Source organism: Harpia harpyja, chromosome Z (genome assembly GCF_026419915.1).
Source record: "Harpia harpyja isolate bHarHar1 chromosome Z, bHarHar1 primary haplotype, whole genome shotgun sequence".
NCBI classification, from domain to species: Eukaryota; Metazoa; Chordata; class Aves; order Accipitriformes; family Accipitridae; genus Harpia; species Harpia harpyja.
The window spans coordinates 14779567-14805492 of NC_068969.1; the positions used below are offsets into that span (position 1 = coordinate 14779567).

At 34.7% G+C, this 25926-nt stretch overlaps 1 protein-coding gene across 2 annotated transcripts in view; it reads right to left on the bottom strand.

The window, feature by feature from the left end:
• The window catches only part of CFAP20DC (CFAP20 domain containing), a 93190-nt gene that overhangs the window by 32897 nt on the left and 34367 nt on the right, over positions 1 to 25926 (bottom strand). For both annotated transcript variants that reach the window (XM_052775931.1, XM_052775932.1), the window contains exons 7-13: positions 25309 to 25465; positions 22480 to 22644; positions 17263 to 17399; positions 15877 to 16057; positions 15173 to 15319; positions 8452 to 8783; positions 2992 to 3396 (exon numbers count right to left, since the gene is read on the bottom strand). In XM_052775931.1, coding sequence (XP_052631891.1) covers positions 2992 to 3396; positions 8452 to 8783; positions 15173 to 15319; positions 15877 to 16057; positions 17263 to 17399; positions 22480 to 22644; positions 25309 to 25465 — 1524 coding nt within the window. The remainder of the gene's footprint in view (positions 1 to 2991; positions 3397 to 8451; positions 8784 to 15172; positions 15320 to 15876; positions 16058 to 17262; positions 17400 to 22479; positions 22645 to 25308; positions 25466 to 25926) is intronic.

A 25926-nucleotide genomic window follows, 5' to 3' on the forward strand; every position in this document is an offset into this window, starting at 1 on the left:
GATCACCGTATTAAACACTGATAACATCTTTTAGGAAAGCAATCAACATATTTCATTTGTTACGGACAAATAGATTACAGTTATGATTAGTAATAAACATAGTTGAATTTTAAGTGGAACAATTTTCCAAAACTGAAAAGAATCAGGAAACAAGGGAGGAATACATTTAATCACAAAAGTGTGCATAGTTACTGGAAACTAGAAAAAATAAATTCCTATATATAAAACCAGGAGGGAAAGGGAACGTAAAATGTAAACAAATTTTATTATACCCTTACAGACAGATACATGGATATTAACACAGCTAAGAAACAGAGAATCAGATTATCAGTATCGACTGGGGTTTTCCTATCACTAAAAATTACAGAAACATTATCTTACTTCTTCCCAAATACAAAAGACCACATACATTGCATTCTTCCACATTTTCTACATCACTAGGGGCAATTCCAATGTCTTTTCCCGATAATAAATACATAAAACATATGCTGCCACTGGTAGGATTTTCTCTGTTTTTGAATTTTTTTTTTTCTTTTTATTGTCCAAGATCACCAGCCACTGGTATTTTTCATCACCATAAGGTCTCAGCACTGCTTCTGATTTTCAGCTGCATTATTATATTTCATTCCCCTTGCTTCCCCCTAATGTGCTTCCTTCCCAAAGGAAACCAGTCTCCACACCCTTCATGGAAAAGGATGTTCTGTTTTTATCAGGAGAAGTGCAAGGCCTTTACACAACCCAATAACCTACTTGCAGAATACAGGAAGAGATTTCTAGAACACTCAGAGAGAGTATCTCACAGGATTATGAGATACATAAACCCCAACCCCTACACCAGTACTAAAAGAGACTTGTTTCCCAAAAAACACTGAAGCACCAGTGGCATGGCAGTATGTGCATTTCCCTACCACAGATACACAGAAAAGCTGAACATATGCTTTCCTACACACTGTTCTTTAATGTGATGCCCAGTTTGGATTGCTCTTTCTAGCCCAACGCCCAGATTTCTATATCCTCCATTAGCTGCAGCGTGGTCCATCCTCAGCAGCCATAGCAGCTAAAAGCAGATAGGTAGAACCGTTCAGCACGATGACCCTGCCTGAGCAGTAGCCTTGCCCCATGGAAGTAGTCACTCCTGCTTCCCCTTTCACAGATGCTGTCAAATCAGATAACTAAAATTAACCGTATCAACAAGAAACAGAATCGCTACAAACTAAAATTCCCATAGCAGAATGACAGCACATCCCCCTGACTGGAATGGTGACTGCAGTATCCTATAGCAGGTGAGACAAGCTACAAGGACAGAAAACAGAATAATGATGGAAGATGGCCATTTCCTTCATGCAAACAAGGTATGTCATGTTGCAAGACGTTACTGTAGGCAAAGTTTTCCAAAGAATACATAACTTCAGAGCCACAAAAAAGAGAAGTGTCTACTCTTTTGGTCCCCAGCAGTGTGCAATACTTAGTTCAAGATATTACTATCCAAAAACCACTCTTACATTTATGATCAAGCAGTAGTTAGATTCAACATCCCTGGGTAAAAATGACAAAAAAATTGACAAAACAGCAATCCTGGGACTACATACCATAAAACTCCTTGACCTGTAGAAGAGAGAATTGTGGGGGAATATGATATACAGCCATCAAATAGTAAGTGGTACAGGTAGGAATAATAATTACAAAAAAAATATTATCTACTGTTTCTTATAACAAACACAAGAATGAGAAAGCACCAGGAATGAGACAGTGCATTCAAAACAACAACAACAACAAAAAGAGATAAATATTTTTTCCCACAAATAGCAGTTAAACTCTGAAATTCACTGTCACAAGGCAAAGGCCATACAGATACAAAAAGCAACTACACAAATCTGTGGAAAAAAATTCTATCACCAGTTATTTACCACGAAGATAACACCTTTCACTGAAGAAATTGCTAAGTTATGGACTGCTGGAAGGAAGCCTGCAGGGCATGCCGGCGAGGTATTGCTGGATGCTTGCTCTGTCCTTGCCCTGTCTTTTTTCCCTAGCTATCTATGACTGACCGCTGCTGGACAGAAGATGCTGGCTATGTAAGTCTTTGGTCTCATAGGGTATTAGCTGACGTCTGAATAAAGATCTCTGAAGCCTGAGGAAGAAGTTTGGCCTGTTCTACTCTCAGATGCTCAGGAATAAATCTAATTTACTCATAACAAATTTAGAGAAGAAGTCACATGTTAAAAGATAGGGATCTGCAGTAATTCTAAGCCCAAAAGAATTCTATCCAAAAACATGGAACACTAACATACTGATTTGTGATTTACAGAATACACTTGACTCTTAAGCTCCAGTTCCTGATTCAAAGCACAGTTCAAAGCACATCATTATAAGCTGAAAAGACAAGACTTTGCTATTAGGAAATATTTAAGAACATAATTAGCTTCAGACAAACTTGTTCTTCGAATTACTGCATGTTTCCATAAGGAGAATCCAGGAAGAAAAAACTAGGAATAAAACAACACTTCAGTGAATGTAACAATTCCTTTAGTAGCCTGGCAATTTAGCCTATGACACAGCCTTACTGCTGGCCCTCAATCACATAATTTATTATTTTTCAGGGCTGTTGCAGAGAGACTATGAAGTACCTAGATTAATGCTCTTTCTATGGTCACTCTTTAATATACCAATTCAAAGTCTGTAAATTTTCCTTTGTAATCTTTAAGACCAAAACTACTAACTCACATATTTCCAAAATGTGAGTTGCTCAATGACACCTCTTTTTACCTATAAACCTCTGTGATTTCTGTTTTATTTGAAGTACTATTTTGTATGCCACAAAATACTACAAAATCAACTTTTAACAGACTGAGCTCAGTAAATACTGTTATGACGAAACCAGAATACATCTGGATGAAAGACGTATTATTTCTCACTTTGTGCAAATGGGTCTATCTAATATAGCTTCTCTATACAATCTAATAATTCAGTATCAAAGTAAAAATCACTTACACAAGTCTGTGTTGTCAGGCATGAATTTTCTCTGGAGATTTTCTTGAGAGGCTTTTTACTGACAGATCTTTTTAACTGACCAGAAACTCCTTTGTATCTTTCAGATCCATTTGGAATTACTTTAAAGAATTCAGTTTTACTTGCAGTTGGAGAAAGAGAAAGGGTAGGCTTTAAGCTTCCCTGAGAGCTAACAGAATCTGGTTTTCTCACAGTGGAACTCTGTGGTTTTGATAAGATGGTCTCTTCGAGGTTATGTTTGCTGTGTCTCTTATTCTTCCAGTATTCATTTCTCCATGACATCCTCTTTAATGGGATCTCTTTAAAAATTGCTGAATCAGATGTTCCTTGCCTGCTGTGGCTGATCTCAAGGTTCTCAGTATCCTGGATGAATTCATTGTTGTCATCCTAAATTTAGGAAACAAAGCAAGAGCGATTCCCTCTCATCATCACACAATACAGTTTTACATAACCCTAACATTTCAAAATGGCTCTTTAATCTCTGCTGCCTAATTCTAAATTTGCAAGGATTCTGAAAACCAGCTGCTCTTCCTGGCAACTACAATGAGTATAGCATAAACATATTCTTACATCTTGAGCAGTGAAAAGTACAAAGTAGAAAGAGGAGGAGAGGGAGACAAGATTACACTTTCTAAAACATCAGCCCAAATTTAGAATGCTGGTAACCTCCCAAACCTGTGTGTTACTTGATAATCATAATTTGAATAAAATTTAATACAACTCTAAACCAAAAGCAAGCAAAAAGTCCACGATAATGATGTCTTTCCACTGAATTATTAATATTCCGTATTTTTACATTGCATCTGCAACTTCAACCTAGAAGGACTAACTCCTGCTGAAACTACTTTGTTCACCTCTGGCAATATTCAGTACCATTTGAATATCATTTAAGAATTTTTCAGGTTAGTTTGTTAACCTTATATTCATGCTTCTAACAACATCTCTGCAAAATATTCCATGAATCAAGTGTATGATGTTCACTCATATCCCATCTCAACAACAAACAGGAAGTCTGAACACATGGAAAGAAAAATAATGGGGAAACACATCTAGTGTTAGCCTCAATGTTCTTATTCTTAAGAAAGAAAGTATGAGAGAGTCTTCATCTTCATCTCATCATGCTGGTCCTCTGCCATATGCTACCACACTAGATGTAAGGCAGTATATATTACAAGATTCAATAAGACACTGAAATATCATCTTCAGTATGCGTCTCATAGACAAGGTGCGGTCCTACTGCAAATGAAAGCAATCCAGTTTGTTACCGACTTCAGTAAGTCCAGGACTGGATTACATGGAATGAAATGCACATTCAGGAAAAATAATCCCTCAATTTTATTAATGATACATGTTTTGGAAGTTTATAGTTTGATTCCCTCACTTAGTAATTTCCTTGAAACACAAATCTGTATTTCCCTCTTTTTCATAGATTTTTATTTGTCCTAAATTATCTTAAAATCTGTGCTGGAAACCCATACTAAGTTAGGTTAACTTAAGATGGAAGATTACTAGAGAAAACACTGTATTTTTTCCCCACACATTAGAGATAAATGGATAACGTTGATTTATCAGAAGCTTAAATTCCTCCCACCTTTCCATGTCTTTTCAGTCAGACATATTAAAATCATGAAATGGTGCCAGAAACATCAATAAAGTTTGCTTGATTAACTATAGTGCAGCATATGTAAACTGAAGATGAGAACGATTTTCCTGAGGAATGAGCACTTCCACTGATGTACTGTATTCTTTGAAAGAACATGCAGATGGGCAGTTCTGGATACAAAAAACTGATTGCTCTTGCTGGGCTGTAATTTTAAGAAGATCGTTCTAATGACTCTAGAGGGCCACCTACTAGGAGCAGATGGGATATAGTCCCTTTGTACACCAAGCTTTAATACTGAGGTATCAGAGTGAAATTATCTATCAGCCTTTGTAAGGGTACATTATCTTATTTAATCTTATTTCTTCACTCTTTGAATTGCATAAGGAGAGAAAAATTCTCAGTTTCTTCACTGAAGGCTTCGCTGAGGAACTTGCCTGTTACGCTTAAAACAGCATTTTTGATAGCACTATGTGACACGTGGTCACACCTGCCACAGGCATACAACTCTTGCAATCAGCAAGAGTTCTTGGTTTTGCTCTGGGTTTGACAGAATCCGTAAATGCTGCCATGACAAGTTTAATTATACAAAGACTCTGACAGAAATTTGAACTGAAAGCATGGACATTCATATAATTACAAAATAAGTCACTTGGTGGTGAATGATTCCAAGAGAAGAAGCAGTTATTATCCTTTACTGATTGTTTGACTCTGATAATTGAATAACAGCATTGAACTATTTCAGTGACTAATTAGTAACCACTAAAGAGAATTTATAAATACTTGCTGTTTTCAGTTTGCAGACGGAAACATTTCTTCCCTAAAAGCCAAAACTTACATAAACCGTATAATTCTAGCACAGTTATTGTCCATATCTTATAGCTCTCAGCATATGCAACATAGTCAATGTTCACTTGTTTGAAATTTATCCTGATGCATAACCTGCCTCTTATATTTTACAATTAAGTAAATACTTTTTGTAGATAATACTGATTTTCCACAGATTTAATTAAAAAGTACATAATTCTCCTTTGCAGTTCCACTAACTTCAAGTGTAGACTAGGATGAAAGGGATTTAGCCCTTTTAATGGTAATTTTTTAATTCATGATGAAGTGACATAAAAAAACCCAAGGAAAACTTTTGAAACTTTTGGACTTTTTACCAGTATGAGATATTTAAACTACAAAGATATGCAAAAATCTTTTTTTTTTTTAATTAAAACTAAGTTTTACTTATATTTTCCAGGAGAAAGGCAATTTATGCTCACATGCAATTATTTAAATTGTAGGTTGAGATATCTATCTTATTTGATATAGTTCAAGAGCGTGTACATATCCTTGTGTGTTATACACAAACATAATATATTTGAATTTCAAAAGAAAGCTGTATTACAATGATCATGAGAAACAATAATAGTGTGAAAACCTGTAACAATGTAGCTTATTTCAGCATGTAAGATGAATGTATTTTTAAAAAGCACTGCAAGATTCAGCATAATTTAGTCAAATAAATATTTTGTCATGTAAGTGAAGTAGACTGGGAAACATGTTATGGTTGGGCTAAAGAATTTTGGTAATTTTGCAAAGATACCTTAAGCTGTGCTAAAATAGATACTATTAAGTTAGGAGTTTTATGTTCAAAAATAGATACTATTAAGTTAGGAGTTTTATGTTCAGCTATCACGACTTTTCCAGGATCCTCTTTCCTGTATTTTCAGTGGTTGAAATAAAACTGTTTTCTAGTTTACTTCAGTAATGCAAAGTAGAGCAATGTGAATATTAAATGTGTATCCAGACTATCAGTATAAAGCTGACTTCAAGAAGCAACACAGAACGTCTCTGCACAAGGAAAAGGATGAATATGGGCAAAATATGACTGCTAAGTAATTTGTTGGTTCAGTGACTCCTTTCACATGAAAGAAAGGCTTAACTATGAATTACTAATGTAGTACTTGGACTGAGGAAAAAAACCTCTTGATAATTTGTTAGCATGCTGTATATTTGTTTAAGGTAATTATCTTCTAGCTTTGTAAGTCTAGTGCATCTCCAGCTGCAGTGCCAATACTATTTAATGTAGTTTGCATCCAACGATAATGAATGAAACAAAGGCTGTTCCCTAGCACACCTCTGGCACATAGACAAACGAAAGTTTTTAGTTTATATAATACCTTAAATCTTTTTAAAGAAGATAGGGATCCTCTACCAGTCTCTCTTGCATCAACCCTCTAGAATGACCATTAATGTTGTCCCCCAATGTTGTTCTTGTGCTGCAAAAGCAGGAGCACTTGGCTACTGCTTTCTCTTTGTGTGCTTGGCACTGGATCTCTGGGATAGGATGATGACATGGAAGGTTAGTTATCTCTTCAATAAAGACTTAAGCACCAGCAAAGTTTAATGATTAATTTAGCTTTTGATTAGTTTATATAAATTTGTCTTGCTTTATAGTTCATCAGTTAAAGGATGCCATATGCACTGTGTTTTTTAAGACACTTTATTTTCGCTCACTTACCATAGCATGGCCTTTACTGTTTGGTACCTCTTCAGAAATGTTCATCTGGCATTTTTACACTGCTTTGGAGACACATCTTTACAAAGGACTTTAATACCGCCCCCCCCAAAAGAAAAGAAAAAAAAAAAGCAGCAATCAAATTGGAAACTACTGAAGCTGAGTAAATGACAATGCTGGAAAGCTTCCATAATTCTTAGGTTATGGAAATATTTCCTTAACCTAGCTTCTACAGTTATCTCTCTGGCTTTTCATGAGCATAACAGACAAACAAATTCTTTGAAATCCAAACAGTTCTGTATCTTCAGAATGGTATCCCATATAGCACTGCTCATGAACCATTCATTAGCTTGACTAAACTGACTTAATTCTGAAATTCTGGAACTTTGTTTGAAATAACAAAGTCTTATGGGTTTAAGTTAATAAATAATACACTGCCCCAGATAATGGGAAAATGCCCACAACTACAGAAAAAAACCTGAGAAAATAATTATTTCTCATAATTAGCATCAGCAATTTGGTTTCTCGGAAATACAGAATATAGAGCAGTTAAGTTCAATCCATCTTGCTATATGTAACTTGGTTGCGTTTTATTTCTCAGCTATGAGCAACAGATTAGAATGCTAAGAAACAGATTTTATAATTAAAAATGAAATACACTATAATGTTCATAAAGGCAGAAACTTCAGCAGTTACTGTAATCACACAATGCAACTATTCAGTGCATTGACAATTTGGTGAATTTCTGTATTGTACCAGCTGATACATTTATTAAAAAAATATTTCTTTTCTTTCATTAATTTTATTGCTGAAAGATTTCCACATTGCAAAAGAATTAAAGTTGGTGATGCTGACACAGCTCAGACAGGATATAAAGCAGAAATACCAATCAAGTGACATTAAAAAGCTGAAATTTCTTAATTCACTTTCAACAATGTTTATGAGCAAAAGAGTCCCTGCTTACAGTTTTAGGCACAATGAAGCCTTATTTACTGCACTCTTGCTCAACCATAATGGACTTAGATCTCGCTCAAATCTATGCTGCAGGCTTTCCTAAAATCTTTTTTGTTGTAATGGTGCACAATATTCACGTCTGTTAGCATGGGGGCTAAAGTAGAGTTAGGTTTCTTCTGTCCATTTCTTACAGAGGATATGCCTGCATTTTCACTCCTGTATCCAGTTAGACACAGCAACCTGACACAGACAAATCTACCTCTGTAGGTGTATGGGGAAAAGATGATCTATCCTCTCTGTCTAGCTTGAAGACAGAATCTCATCCTAGGAGTTTTAGGATGAAGACTACTTTATCAAGAATTACATGTACAAAGTGGCCTACCTCTTCACTGCTGTCAGTTCCTTGAAAGTTATATTCAATTTGGGTTTTCCCATGTACTCCGTTACTGTCTTGCTTCAAATCCAAAGGGAAAATGCAATATTCTGGTGACATATTTGGAGACTTCCCATGAGGAGCTGATCGAGGTCTTGATGAAAATGTGAAAATCTCTTTATTATTCACTTGGTGATCACCTGTTTCATTGCTGTGATGTTCAACGGAGACATTCTGTGGTGAGGTTAAATTAAGGCAGGCTGAATCTTCAGTAGCTACGAACTGCTCACTCCTATCCAACTGAACACTCTCAGTGAAACTTTCTGGAAACACCCATTCATCTGAAATGTACAATGTTTATTTTAATGCCAAATATGTAAGTTGTATGTTACCCTGATCACTCTCATTTTCTCTGGAAGTTGTACAGCAAAATAAGTTTTTCTAATACAGAAACATTCTGCTTATCAGATTTATACAGTTGGAAGAGTGATGAGGATGCAACAAAGAAGATCAGGCTGTTTTCTAAATGAGGCAAGGTTAATCAAAACGTTTCCAGATCACAGCTCAAAAAATCTGCAGGCTATGATATATGACGTGCAAGCCTGCAATTTGAAAATCTGAAACTATTTAGCTGTTAAGATTTGAAACTGTTCAACTGAATTTCATTCTAGGAAAACATAATTTTATTAAATTTGGCTATTGATCTTTTTCTATAGGTATTTTTTGTGGCTGACATTTAAAAAAAATAATCACACACAGTTGGTGGAAAATTCATAGTATTACAATCTGCTGCTTCTTTATTGCTGAAATTCTACATTTTCTTTTATGTCCAGAACTTATGGTTTAAATCTCAATTTCAAACTACAGCTCTGATGAAAAATAGTGTGACATGAAAAATGTATGAAGATATCTGTTTCACCAAGTTTCCCCAAATACAGGCAGTACTAATCTGCCAATTTTAAAACAAACAATAAACTACAGAAATGGATTTGAAGATTGAGTGCACCAGATAAACATGAAAAGGCCATTTTTATAGTCTTATTGTTAACTTATATTTTACTGTTTGGAATGATGGTATAGAAAAAAATGTCAATTTGATTGATTAAAACCAATCTCAAATAGCATCTGAGAAAAGGAGAATTGCTCAAGTATGCAATACTCCCTTATCTTCATTAAAGGTAGTGTGGTGTGGATTATTCACTAGATCTTGAAACTTTCTGGCTCCATAAAACAAAGTTACCAGCAACCACATTAAAAAAGCCTCAATAAAAAAATACTAAAAACGTAATAATAAAGTAGTACTGCAATAATAAAATGCTTGCCATCACAGAAGACAGTAAGTTTACTATGGTATTCTACTCTTCTTAGTTTTGTTAGAGATAGTTACCACTTCAGGCAGATTCAGCAGCTTTGGGGGGGGGGGGGGGGGGAAGTCTGAACCACCATAAATGAAGGCAAAAGAAAGAAGAATGAGATGCCAGGAGAAACAGTTGTCTCCTTACTGGGTTGCTGTGATTTTTCCAGTTTACCAAAGATAGCTAAAGCTACCAAACTCCAGTTAATATCCTAAATGTTAGTTTGTACTAGGAACCAGTGAAGAGTAGGGACTTAACACACCTTGTACATTCATGGCTCGCACCTACTTGTTCCAGAAGAGACTATTTTTCAATTTCTACATGAAGACCATCTATAGTCAGAAGCCCCAAGGCTTTTCAAGTAAACTCTTTTTCATAGAATCATAGAATCATTTCGGTTGGAAAAGACCTTCAAGATCATCGAGTCCAACCATTAACCATGCCCCCTAAACCATGCCCTGGAGTACCCTGTCCACTCGCTTTTTGAATACCTCCAGGGATGGTGAATCAACCACTTCCCTGGGCAGCCCATTCCAATGTTTGACAACCCTCTCAGTGAAAAACTTTTTCCTAATATCTAACCTAAATCTCCCTTGCCTCAACTTGAGGCCATTTCCTCTTGTCCTATCTTGTCCTATTTTATATTAGATAATCATGTTGGTTTAAAACAATCTAGTAGATCATTGTCTATTGTACATAAAAAAGTCTATTTTGTAAATATATAGAAATCTCACCTTGCTTTTAATTAATGAAACACTTGAAAGATGAACACGTAAGTAATGCCATTTATTTTACAAATAGTTTGGACTAGTTTTTTCAAGAGCCTCAAGAAATGTGTAAACCCAATGACCTTTTGTTCTGATCAATAACTACAAGTGTTTCAAAGGAGGATACTAGAGCAGAATTCTCCTGTCTTTGGTCACTCAAGATGGTGTCACACTCCTCTAACAACATATTTTTCTTAGTCAGGCAATTGGAATTACAAGTGAAAGGTTGTATGCAAATAAAACAACTGAAATAGTAAGAGAAAACACAGTATTAATCATGAACTCCCATTTCACAGTTTTTATGCTTTCACTATATTTTAGTATCTATATAAGCTGCATTTTTAAGTAGTCATTTCCCCTATAAAAATGAAATGAAAGACAGATCTTCTCATTAACTTTTCACATGAAGCTGAACACAGTATTAGGATGCTTGAGAACAAAAGACTCAGGAACTTTTTTTCCCAACTGATTTCGTGACCTAGCATGACTAAAAAACTCTCTCGCACTAAATCAGTATTTTAAAGTACTCCATCATTTGTCCAATAGGAATCTGGCCCACCAAGCCTGAAATTGTTTTGAATGTCTTTGGCCCTGGAGATGCTGCCACATCTGCAACTCCAGAAAGCACTATGCAGAAATGCCACAAAAATGTTACTTATCCCCAAACTTCAATTTGCTGGACAACTCTCCTGTATGTAAAAGGATCTTTTCCCCAGCTATTCTGGATGCTACGTCTAAAACGCTATTAACTCTTTTTTCCTAAGGCAATGATATTAGAATTTTCAACTTGTTGCATTTTTCACAACAAAAAGTATCTTCAAAACTTACCTAGCTAAGAAAACTTTTGGATTTTTTTCAGTTTTTGCTAACCTTAGCACTCTGCAGTCTTCTGACCAGTCCAGCATCCACCCTTCCACAATTTCATCTATACACATTTTACTAGGTTTCAATGGCAGTGGCTTGACTAAGACCAAGATGTATAACATATACTTCTTTAGTATTCAGAAGGTCTTTTCCCCCATCATGAAATTAGATCTGACATGTATCATGCTGTCTTTGCAGTTTTCAAATATGCACTAATAGCTCAGACCACTGTAACAAGCCCTCTACGGTATGGTTATACATTTAGTGTACAACCTACTTCACAAGAATCTGCTAATTTTTATGCACAAAGGACTGTGAATGAGTAGAGAGGAGTGGCTTTATTTTTATTATGGCCTAGTGACTTAATAATAACCAGCTTCCCTAACTGCAGTCTCACCTGTTCTATTCTCATTCTAGAATGACTTCTAATGCAGTTGTTGCTGTTTAATTTGCAGAGGTCATTGCAGATAAAATTTTGTAATGAATTCTGAAGCAAAAAAAGGTGTTAAACCACTTGGGTTTTGAGATTTTAAGTCAATTTTGAATGAAGTATCAAAATATGAAAAAGATATCTTAAGTAACAGTTTTTGTCAAGTGTTTAAAGAAGCAGCAGTTAGAAGCTTAAACTCCTGACTCCTACTCCTGGCTCTGTCACAGACATCCAAAAACTTCTTACACATCACTTTACTCACCATTGTGAGTAAGGCAATGTCTTTACCCAGATCAAAAGTACTTCAGAAATAAAGAACTACTTTAAAAGATTTAGTGTCTGTATAATATTTAGTCTGAATATTCTGCTTTTTTAGTCTAACCTTCTCTGTAAAGAACAACATTCGTTTCCAGAGATAATGTTGAAATATACTTGGGTTAGTAATAAGATAAACACAAATATTAGTTTGTATACCACAGTACTTATTCTTAATGAAGTATGCAGAGGGAAGACAGAAAAGTCTGTAAGGCTTTAAGATGACATTTTATGCTGGCTATGGAGTTCAGCAACTTCTGTAACCTGTAGTCAGTGCAGCATTTTGTTAACAGTCTACAAGTGAAAGATATGGGGTGTTTTGGACCAAACCAAATCCCATTATCTCTCCACCACAAACTATACTGGAATTTCTTTTTAACTCAGTATTTTCATGTCAATTGTAATGAACAATTTGGAGTATCTTCGTAGCAAAATATGCAAACTACTATGTAATCACATTACAGCAAACAAGATAAATGCAAGTATGATCACCTAAACATCTAATTAGTTCTTCTACACAGTCAGACTTATGCTAAAGCTTCTAATTGCAGCCTAACATTTTAATGAAGGTTTCAGCATTGCATAAGTAAGACTGGCAAACTATAAACAATGCTCACTCATTTTATTTTTTCCCTTGCTTAAAAACAATTTACCTTGGTAAAGGTACTGCATACCTGCTACAGAAGACATGCTGATTTGAAGTGTATAATAAATCTAAAAGATATTATTATAAATAGCAGTGACTAACCTCTAAGGTAATAAGAACAATCACTTATGAAAGCTCCCCTCCCCCCATGAAATTTAAATTAATATTTACTAAAGCTAATGGCAGAAGTGCAGTAGTGCCCCAAGATCACCATAGATATGGTTGCACAAGGCTCAAGAAATGACTGGTGATAAGAGAAGAGTAGTGTATGATAGATTCTTGTTGATACAACTTGTTTAGACCACAGTATAAAAGGGGAGCCAGAAACCATGTAAGCTTGCACTTCCTTGGGGAATGTGGTTTTGTGCTAATGACTTGTCATAGGTGTATGTATATTAACACCTTGTCAGAAGTGTCAGGACTATGCTTTTGGCTGAGTCATCACCACTGAACCAAGTTTGTGGTTGCTCACTATGGGGCAAGATCAGCTGTTGGGAGTTTCCTGACTAGAACATTGATCCTGAGGTTTATGGGGTTACAATCCCGACAGTGTGCACAAACTTTAGCTACAACACAAGTTATCATAGAAATAATAACTTCTTTACTTTTATTAGAAAGGTATTTGTTTTTAAAATGTGAATGCATGAAACAGTTTGGTCAGAAATGAGTAGAAGTGTTTTTGTTCTCTCACCTGATGTCAGTGTACACTTACTTCACTTCCTTTTGTAAATGATTTTTACAGTATTTTATACAGATGTATATGTTTAATGGTTTAATTTTATTTAAAATTATTAGGTTCCTCATTTTTTGCTAGATGTTTCTGGTTTTGAATTTCCCCCCCTTCCCTGTGAACATTTCCTCAAAGAATGCCTATCATTCTCTGAGGTCAAGTTTATCCGAGTTTGGAAGAAGTTCAGAACAGAGGATAGAAGAGGACTTTCTTTGATGAAGAGGTTGCCTACAGGAAGCTCTTCAACACAGATTAATCCAGTACTACAGGACGAAGAAACCACTAAGTCATCTATATACAGTTAGACATCTTCATGTATTGAAAAAAACTGAAATTTGCTCAGTGCAAACTGAGCTATCAGTGCCAAGTGATCAATGTATGGAGAAAAAAAAAAGTTTGGAGAATCATACCTTACAAATTCACATTGTGCATTTATCTGCCTATACACACAATTAAGACTATACAGAAACAGTTCTCATTCTCACAAACAAAAACAGTAAAATACCAGTGTTTATACATAGCTTTCTTCCTCAGTTCTGGGCTTCTGAATTTACAATAGGGCATTTAGACATGCCTGTCTACTGCCTTAAGTCTCTGTCTTTTAATATCACTTATATTTACATAAAATAACAAGTAATGATTAATTTTTCTTAAATTCTAGCACTAGATAGAGGTCCTGATGTTCTAGATGAAGAATAAGTAAGACAATGACTCCTGCCTCAGGATCCTCACAATTCAGGTAAAGAGGAAGTAGTTTAAAAATTCTCCAGAAGGCTCTACTTGCCTAAGCATCTTGCATCTGTTTCAGTCAAATTATAAAACCCACAATAGCAATTATGGATTACTGACACTGTCACAGTATATAATTGCTTCTAAACATCCCAAAGATTAAACAAAATGGAAACAACTCACAATGTGAAGGAAAATTTCTTTGGTCAATTTTGAGCAGATCTGAGTAGTCTGCCCACTTTACAAGTTTGTGGCTATGCCTTTTAATAGAAAGTAACACTAGTTTTTTTTACAGAGACAAGGACTATTTTTGCCACAATAATGTACTTTCCAGACACATGCAAAGCAAGTTGATTGACACTGTATGACAAAAAATATCCACACCTTTTGGCAGATAGGTGTGAAAGGGAAAAAAACATAAGCTGAGGTGTCTTTCTGTGAATAAGGGAGGGGAAAAAAAAAAAAGTAAATTCACCACTGAACTTTAAAAACAAAACCAAAAAACCTGATATTACATGGGTACCGTAATTAATATCCTAAACTCTTATCTGGGACAAGTAAAATTTCTCATACATTCGATGTTTGGAGTCTTTAGCGTTAAATTTAATAAGGATTTAAAGAATAAATTATTTTTAGTTCTTTCCCTTTAATCATGAGAGCATGGAATTTTTCTTTTTTTATTCATTCACTGCTCTGGTACTCTGCTTAATCCTGCAAATCTTTATCAATGCTGAAAAGCAATTCTGTTGCAGGGTGTTTGATTTCCATAATCCCCCACAACACAGGCATTTATATTTTATGTGAACTGCTTTTGGGTCCTTTGAAATTTACAACAGATAGTCCCCCAAGCCAAACATAACTGAGATGTAAAATAACATAAAAGGAGCACTATACCGCTGGTTATCTCCCATGTGTTTTTGGCTGCATTTTTTAGAGATAATCTTCTATGACTGTTCTTGTCTGCTAACGGTCCTTGTGGCGAGGCGAGCTGAAAATCTGCTCTTCCACTCTCAGAGGTTTTCTGAGTCTGAATTGCAGGGTCTGAAATACAACCCAGAAGCTTATGAAATGCCTGTGAACACTCATATTGTGTACTTTTGTTACTTGAGGCATGGAAAAACAGCATACGGAGCATTGTCTTGGGATACAAACATCTTCCAAACGGCACAGGAATCTTGTAGGGCAGCAGGAATATGACAGTCACAAGAAAGTAAAAATTTAACACTAGGTATGGAAAAAGGGCAAACCACAGAAGTTATAAAAAACAGGCTTGCAAAAGTCTGCAAAATAATCAAGAACCACTGCAGTAGCCCAGTTATACACACAGCATGAGGGAAAGTGAAATACAAGTATAACCTGGGGCTACTGCCAGCAGGTGGTGATCCCTGGCTCAAACACAATACGAATACCTGCAGAGAGAATGAGCATTTATTCAAGCTCATACAGGAGAATAAGCCATGATTTAACAGAAATGTCTTCAGTAATTAACAAGGTAGATAAAGGATTAGAAAAACAGAGAATTAAGTCTTACATACTGAAATCAGAATCATGCAAAAATTTTGGCAGTTTGTGAACTCTGCATATTCTTTTGCTCTTACCATTTTGACATAGATCTTCAGTTGTTTGGGGAGTATTTCTTTTGCCTCCTTGATCTAAAGAATCATTGCATGGTGAGAATGATAGCTCCAATCTCTCAACGTCTTGTACGGATTCAGTTCCCTTTCCTGAACTTTGAAGTTGCCATGATCTATTACTTTTGCTACCCCAGGCCTTTGTTACCTTGAAAGACATTATTTTCTTAGTGAAAGACAAAAATGTAACAGCTTTCAAAATACTCAAAGGTAAATGCACATTTTGAATTAAGCTTATTTTTCAAATAAATGTTTCCAAATATTTTTTTTAAAGTATTATCTTTTCAGGAAACTTTATGGTAGGTACAGTTCTGTGTGGTATCTTCAATCTTCATGGTCTAGTAACAGGCAGGGTTTATTTCACTGAGTGAAAGGGAAACAAGGCAAAGAAAAGGAAAAAAAAATTAAAATTCACTATCTGGATAAAAAGACAGTGAAACCTGTGGATATTCTAGACCTCAGAAGGAGTCCTTTCTTCTTTGGATAAAGGATCTCATTTTACATCTTAGCTTTCAATTGACTTCCTACAGAAGAGCCTACTTCCTTTGGTTGGGTTCTTTATTCACAGTGTTAAACTGGAAATTGTAGTCCCAACCAGATTCCTAAAATATGTATGTTTGCTAGCAGAGTGAGACCAGCTGTTTTCCCTGGCATTGTAACTGACAGCATCACATGAGCTACTGTATGGTTGACTATCATCCACTTAGAGCATACCAAAACGCAGAGTTTCTGCTCTGCATCATAGCTCTCATCATAAGGAAAAATATTTACACACACACACACAAATTTCAATAGCCTAGAACAAAAAATTCAGAAAAATAAGAATCATCAGAAATCAGAGTAATTTCAGTAGGAAGAGACCTCTGTAGGCCTAATGCTGAGATTAGATCAGCCTGTTCCAGTCGAGTTTTGTTATCTTTGAAAGTTTTGAAATTCCACAAACTCCCTGTGACCCTGTTCCAGTACTGAACCACTTTATCATCATACCCAGTCAGAGCTTCCCTGCAATTCAGGCCTGCTGCCTCTTGCCCTTTCACTGCACCTCTTTGAAGAATCTTGGCCTGTCTTCTCTACAACCCTGCATTAGTTGAAAATAGCAAATAGATTCTCCCTTCACCTTCTCTTCTGTGGGCTGAACAAACCCATGTCATGTGCTGTAGCCACCCAAGCATTTTACTTGCCCCCCACCAGATGTTACAGTCTCTCTCACACTGGGTGTCCACAACCAAACATAGTACTCCAGACACAGCCTCACATCATCCTTGAAAAAAACCTTTAATGTGACTCCTCTACTTGTTAATTTCCTCCTTTACAGAAGTGCCAGCAGTTTTTTTGTAATTTAAGCCTTCTTACCTCTCCAGATACCCTTGCACTGACTCTTCTGTTTGAAGATGGAGGTGGCCCAAGGATCTTTGATCCAAATGCAATATGTGATACATGCTGAGTTTTACTGCTGCATATATTGCCTTGTCCTCTATTAACCAAGCTACCTAAGATAAGAAAAATAATATTTTTAAAAAATTACAGTACTTACAAAGAATGAATATTAATACTTTTTTCAAATCAACTGAAATAAAAGAATTATGAATACTAAACGTACATAAAAATTATGTTCCTTTATAGCAAAATCCCTAGAAATATGTAGGAACAGCAAATGCACATTTTATAAAAGTGTGTCAACACACAAGCAAGAAACTTTTGGTATACTATATAGACATTATTTCTAATCTCCTTGCTTTAAATATTTATTTTAAAAGGGGCTATTTATAAACAAACAAAAAATTGGTTTGCATGATTTATTTAGAACTTCAATGAAAACGTAACTTCTGATAGGAAGAAAAACAACTCTAATTAATAAATAACAAAATAAATAAATAATAACAGAAGAAAACTGAGGCAAGACTGTCAAGGTATCACTCACAGCTCAGAGAACTATTTACCTGTAGCTTGCTTTTTGAAATTACTGAAACTACTGCATTACCAGAGCTGAGCCCTAATATTGCAAACATACTCTATTCCTGTTAAAATGTTCTACCCCTTTCATTATTTACTTTTTTACTGTTTAAAATTTAGCTATATTACTATAATTCTTTTCAAGCACAGAAAACGCCAACCAGTTTGCAAGACAAACAAAAAGTAAACATGGAATGCAGGCAAATGTTCTGAAAAAAATTTAAAAGGGAAGGACAGTAAAATGGCTATGTATTAATTTTATCACCAGTGCTGCAGAACTGCATGTAATATCTATTTTCCTCTCTTTTAATCCTCCAATAATTGCCAGAGCTGATAAAGGGTATCTTCGCATTAATTTATAGTTAAAATTTACAATGTCTGAAGATTTTTTTCTTGCTACAACTTCAGTGTTAAACTGCTATCTCACTTCAGAGATCTGACACCTTCATAAAGCAATAAAGTAGTAACAAAACATTTTGTTGATTCTCCTAAGCATTTTTCATAGAATTATTTAATCTTATTTCAAGATCGGCTTTACTTACAGTGTCATCAAGGAACTGAAAAAAAGATCATGCATTAGCCACCAAATATCATTATTTACTGTACTAACAAGCACAAAAGAAGCCACTTTCTGCCACTGCCTTCTTCCCTTTTTACTGATGTGACATTTGGTTGCTGCTAACAGCTGCCATTTCACAAAATTAGATGACCCGTCTTGGTTTAACATCAATTTCTTTAATTTGCTGACTACCTTGGGATGTTGTTAGCTCCAATTATAAAAGCTGATTTGCATGAAAATCTCTCTTTATGAACAAATTAATTGACTGCAATTAATTACCTACATCTACACATAACAGTGTGTTGATGGCATAATGAAATAATATGTGTAATTAAAAGTGGATGATACTAAAAATAATTTGGGCTTTTGATTATCAAATAAACAAAAAGTTTAGCAGATAAAAAGAACATTTTCCAATTAAAATGTATTTCAACATACCAAAGCTTCCATTTTCAAGAAGGCCAACTTCTGAAATTTGAAAAGCATGTCTGGAAGAACACATGCTATGTTCATAAAATGGGGTTAAAAATCAAGATCAAACCTTGAACTGAAGGCATTTCATTTTCCTGCAGGTCAGGGATGTTACCATTAATTATTTTACTATATATACCTAAGGGCTATATATCCTTTTAGTCCGCATGGTAAAACCTGAGTCTTGTTTTAAATGAACATTCATTTTTCTGTTTAGATACATCATTCACACTATTGTACTCATTTAAGTCTTACAGTCCCTCACATTTTGACAATCCAGCCAAGAAGTATTGATTTTTGAAAACAGTCACTGAGAAACTGAATTCCAGAGTCTCCTCTGCTATTTCAAAAGCAAACTTACAATCACACTTCACAACAGAAACTTTGGCTTGACTACTTGCAGGGCAATAACACTCTAAAAATATTATTTTCCCTTTAATATTATAAAAATGGTACTTGCATTTAAAAAAAAGGTGAATATAATTTAAATAAGTAAATCTATGAAGGGTCTTACTCTAAGCAAAAATTTAAACCCCCTCCTATTCATTTCAGCTGCTGTAGGACAAAGACTGCATTTACTAACGAGGTATATCAAGAGAGAGCAAAAGTTAACAACTTGAAAAAGCATTAGCATGGTAGCTTAGTGCAGATAAAATCTTTATGAGTTGTTTTTTTCATATTCTGGTAAAAGCAGAAGAGAAGTAGCTTAAAAAGTATTTTCTTAAACCTTTCATATTCTCAAAGTTGTTCTCATAGAAATACTTCTTTCAAACTTTCTTTTTCTTTAGAGTTTCATGTGATGCTACCCCTTAAATACTATTGTTGGCTGTAACAGTCTTGTCTTTTATAGTATTAAACTTCACCAGTAGTTACCATTCCCTTTAATTTATCTTATTCCTTTGGTCAATACTTTGCACATGCATTTCCAGAGCATTTTAACAGAAATGGTGGAAATGATTATTCAAACACTAAAGATGAGAATCCTCAAGTCTGATAACGTACTAAAAACAGTGGAATAAAAATGTATCTTCCTTACCTACAGCACCACTTCTAACACTGCCTACACAATAAAGATGTATCGGAAATGGATTCTTTATCTAATTTGCTTGTTCAGACCCACTTCTAAGCTACTTCAGACCTACCTCCTTCTCAAAAGATGTTCTACTACCCTTTTTTAGTATGATGAATCAATGACTCATAAAAGGTGGTACAGAGTAAGGGGAAAATGAAAAACTTTAGTAAGACACTGCAATTATTATATGGGCCAAATTAAAGGCTTCGTTTTCTGTCTCATATAGAAGCCAACAATAGTATAACAAAAGAGTAAAGAGGGTGCCTGTATAGAGAGATTTCACCTGTGTAAAATATGGGGTTTTTCTACATTGATTTATTTCCTCATTGGAAATGTAGCTGATGTCTTCAAAACTCAACTACTGATTTAAAAAACCTGATTTTGTCAACCACAAAAAAACCTGTCAATAGCTGAAAATTTTATTCTATTCTTTACGTAGTTACCTTAAGACCACTACTGTTTATGAATAATTTTACAACTACAGAGTTCCACTAATGAACACAATCTATGTCTCTTATTCTATTGCTGTTATTTAATGATGATCTTTCTCATTACAAAATTGTTTTAGAGATACTCATTGTTTTGAATCAAAACATTAAAGACTGTAAAGACATTTACCTTAGTGACTTTTTGCTATTGACTTTACTGCAGGTAAGAAGCAACACACAGTTTTAAAGCAAAATAGCAGCTTTAGTAAAAAGCAGTCAATTGTCTGACCCAAGTCTATTTAAGCAATTTCACATTCAAATCTTGGCATTTGCTTCTACAGTTCAGTTTCTACTGATTCTTGGCTTACAAATCTTATTAAATACCAATTTAAATATAAAAACACAGGAAGTGCGATTCTACAACAGGCCAATAATCTGTCTAACATCCAGTTTCAAAGAATGGCCAAAAACAAATGCTTCAGAAATGGCACAATGTAATTTCAGTAGGGATTTATGAAATAATCTGCCTTCAACACAGTTCTTAGAGTAAGGCTGGAAAAACCTAGAAGTAGAAGATTAAATTTTCCCTTCACATTTTTATGGATGCTAAATACGACATGGACATTACTCTTACCCATATAAATGGCCAACTGATTTTGGAATCATACAAATTTCTTTACTTCACCAGCTTATTATAGCAGTGGATCCCATATTTTAATCATATTCTGATACTTTCTTTGTATCACTAGTTACTTTATAAACTCCCTTAAGCCAATTATTAAAGTTTTCAGCATATCTTCACGAGAGTTTTCATTCATGCTGCTTCCCTCTGAATCACTTCTCTGTCTGTAAAAATCTTTTCTGAGATGGTTTAACTGATAATGTATAAAGTATTTCAGATAATAATGCAAAATTGATTTATTTAAAGGTTTGATACCTTTTCTGTTTCATGTGGATTTGAACTTCCTGCTACCCAGTACCTTATTTTTTTAAAAAATGTAGCTACATATGAATCTGAGAATTCCACTGAGCTGAATCTATGGTGATGATAACCTTCCTTCCTTGAGTCATTTAATTTTGACACTTTAAAGCTTAACTGTATTTAACATTTCTCCCCAATGTACAATCCTTTGCTTTTATCAAAGCTAGATCTTACATGGTATCATGTTACACATTTACCTAGGACAGCGGTCCCTAGCTCTTAATTTTTCAACACAGTGGCCACAAGAAATAAAACCAGTAAACTGGAACTTTCTTTAGCAAAATACGTTTCCTGCACGTTACCTGCTCTGCAGTGTTTTTCCTGAAAAAGTACATACGGGATTGCCCATCTTACAAGTTTAAAACTCTCTGAAGTCCCACTTTTTACTGACCTAGTATCCGTATCATATGAAAATTTTGCTCCCATATTATTCATTTATCTTTTGAGATTATTCATAACTCTAATAAACAATACAGAGCCTAGAACAAAAAACTTCTGAGGCCTCCTGTTGTTAGCCTTCAGTTATAACAAAAATTTAAAATTTGATCCTCGGTTTGCTTTCTGTGTCTTAGTTTTTATTCAAGTCAATAGTTTGTATCATGGCACATGACTGCCTAGCTTCTTTAATATATCTCTTCTATACAATGCTGTCAAAGTCTAAATTATATGTTTTATTATCTTCTAGCTTACAGAAACATTCAGATAAGTCCAAGACACCAGTAAGACAAGACTTCCTTTCTCAAAGTATAAGTTGAGGAGACTATGCGTGGTCATATTGTTAGAACAGTTTCATTAATGTAAACATACTTTAAAAAGAAGTGTAACAACTGAACAGCCACACTTCAACGTACATTCAGAAGACATACCTTAAATATTGTTGTTATAAATTCCACGCTTGAATTAGAATTGTTTAGGCTGCACATAGATCTCTGAAACTATGGAACAGATGTGTCTATGTGCTCATGATATTACAGCTATGCAAGAGTTGTCATGTTTTATTTTAAGACACTGGAACTCTTAACATGCACTTTTAGAAAAAAAAAATCCATTATTTGTATGCATACTGTATAGATTGTATCCATAGTATGTTAATACAACAGAATACCTGTTTCTTGCACTGTTACAGGGTATCTCCTGCATTTTATTTCTGGCTTGTGAATTTTAGTGAGGTTCAGCAATTGTGTAACCTGTGGCACATCTGTATTTAGCTGGCAGGATCGAGGAATAACATCTGTGGGCTCATATGGCATAAATGGAACAACACACATATCTAGAATCAAAAAAAACATGGGCTTGACTTCACTCATGATACAATGGAATTAAATTCGACTTACATTATTTGTTAGATTACATATACATAACAATTTAATAGATTACGGTAATTCGAAAAATTTGTTGCAACTGTTCACTTTTAAGACAATAAGCATATAAATTTTAAAATAATATTGTGTATTTTTTTAGGCAAAAAAATTTGAATACATTTAAACTAAGAAATATGCACCAATGGCTGGAATAGCCATAGTAAATCAACAACTTTGATTTGGCAAGTAAACAAGCAAAACAGAATCACAAAATACATTTTGTTAATTTTTATTACAACTCAGCTTTAATTCTAATACTGATATACTGATTTTCAGACAAGATGAACATCTGAAAATGGTATTGATATCAGTGGGACTGAAGTAGCTAATAGAGAAGTCCCATATATGCAAATAAAGAATTTGACAAGCTTTAATTCCAAACTTTGGACACCATTACACTTTCATGATAAACTAAAAAGCTGTCAACCTATCCATTCTTGTGACACCAGGCACTAGTAGAATGTGATCTGATTGTCTCTGCTTTCCCTTTGATAATAAATACGGACTGAGTTTATGAAAGTTATTGTCTATGAAGAAAGGCATCCACAGTCAGAACTGTTCCTGATGTTCTGATGCAAACTCATTCCAAATTTTCTAAGACTTGAATATAGAAAGCTAATGAATATTAGCCTCTTTTACAAGGATAACAAGGGGAAAACATAACCCCAAAACCAAACACAAATAACGGCTCAATTACTGACATCCTAATAGAAAAATTCAAGTGTCCCATGTTATATTTTAGTAGTGGACATATTTTTTCAACCATTTTTTTCACCAAGCTGGTACATTACTTACTGCTGTAAAACAATACTTAGTGATAAAAAACCCATATGTAACCTCAGGATTACTATGGAAACCAGAAGCTAGGTATGTATCAAGCTTGTATGTCTCAATAACATGGGGCAGAGAAGACAAATTCTTTCCTCTTCTGTCTCAATGATCTCCCACAGAAATAATTTCTTAGTATATGTGGTTTCTCCTTTCCACTTGTTATCATTTTAAGAATGCAAAACATACTGTATACAAGCTACTAAGAAAGAATAACACACACATTGCATCTTGAAATCACTACTTCTACCACCAAGGAGGTTTAAGCAAAGAACTGGAACCTCATGACAAGTTGCAATGTCACTGCATTCAGTGGAGCTCAACTAACTGGTCCAATCATCCAAGAGGAAAAAAGCTTTATCAAATCATGATTGTTAACTGAAAGTTAATTAATAATAACAAAAAACTACTATTGTTTTTCTGTAATTGACTATGAAGTATAGAGTTATTTTAATACAGCCAAACCTTGAGCTGTAACATAATTTTAAGACTTGCCTAGATAAGGAAATTCATAAGCATACAGAAAATACTAATGCCCACCAGCTGTGTAATAATCATAGAACTGATAATCCAGTAATTAAAAGTGCAATATTTTACCATGCATACAGTTTATTAAAGCTGTCTACTCATTATGTTAACTACATTTTGGAACTCATTTAGAACATTTACGCACATTTCAAAAACTGTTTAGAATGGAATAGAGAAAACAATGCACTAACGGAATTAAATTAAAGCCAGTGAGGCCTCTAACTGCAGTTTCTGCTGAAAATTTACCAGATTATCTCTGTAGTCATTTTCTGAATTAATTTTTTTTCCCAACCTCACCAACAAAAAAAAGGAGCAATCACAACGATCACATACTCTCCCTTATTGGTTTAGGCTTTCCAAATAGCATTTTGTTACACTTACAATATTGCTAACTATCCCTCCTTCAGAAACCAGAACCCCTTTTTCAGGTGTGTTCTTTAAAAGTCACAAAATGAAAACTGAATGGAACTGAAGTTGAACTATACCTAGAGTTCCTCTAAAATAAGAAAGTGCCAGCTGCGCTTTTCAATTCCTCCTGTATTACTGCAAATATCAGCAAGCAGTGAAGTTCTCTCCCTTGGAAAATAATGATTCAGGATTATGATGCTAGTTTGGAGACTAGTAAACCTTTGACCAATATCGTGCTTTATTACAAATATAATCTCTTATTTTTCAGCTCACCACCAATATTACTTTCCCAATGAACAAGGACACATTAGGATAAATGGACTAAAGATCACAGAGGCGTTTATGATAGTTTCATAGCTCTGTTTCACATAATACTGCTTTGTTACAGTTTTGTCTTGGATTATTTAAAGAAGAAATCCTTTATCAGCTGCTAATGTCCAAAATTAAGAAAACAAACAGCAAATGCTACTAAGTTTAATTATTTCTCCTTCCTTTCAGACACTCTCTTCTTGGCCAAAACCTGATTTCTATCAGCATAAGATATCCTCACTAAAACGAGCTCTCTACTTGATAAATCCTGCCAGAATTTCTTCAATAAAATACTTCTAAGGAAGTCAATGTTTAAAACAGAGGAGTACACATACATTTGTCACCTGAAGTCCACCACTAGCAGATTTAATATGCTGTACTACCACTTTAATTTTCATGAAATCATGTAACCTTTCAAATTGCCAATCTGATGATTAAGAAGCTTTTGATTTTATAATATGAACAGTTATGATTAAGACTACATAGTAATTATAACACACCATCTTCCTCAGCTGTATCTTGAGGCTTGGATTTTAAAGTGAAGATCTTTCTCAGTCTACAGTTAGCTGAAATAATAATTCCATCCAAAGATTGGAAGACAGCTCCTCTGAATATTTCACTGGTGAATGCTACCAAGTCAATACACATATTGCACCACTAGAAAAGAGAAACAATACTCTTTAATAAAACCCAAACACTAATCATTGCAGAAGACTATTAGTGTCTATTTCTCTATAAATGAAGTTTCTGTGGAGTGTTACAATTCTCACAGGCTGTGATTCACAATGGATAACATTTTGATATTAAAAAAAGATATTGCTGTATTTCCACTTACAACAATTATTTATACAAACGAGTACATATGACCTAGTGACTGCCAGCTCAAGTGAGCTTTGTTACCTAGCATATCCACAATGTATTTTGCAGCTAACTTGTGAGAAAGTATATTTGTTGAAGGTTTTCTGGGGAAAAAAAAATTGTTATTCAACATTACTTCATAAGGTAAAGTTACTGCAGCTTAAGTGCTCCAAAGGCTATAGCTGGAGATACTTTGATGATTTCTTTCTGAGATTCATAAAAAAAGGACCTCTCCAAATCTTGGACCCCTTCCACACTGA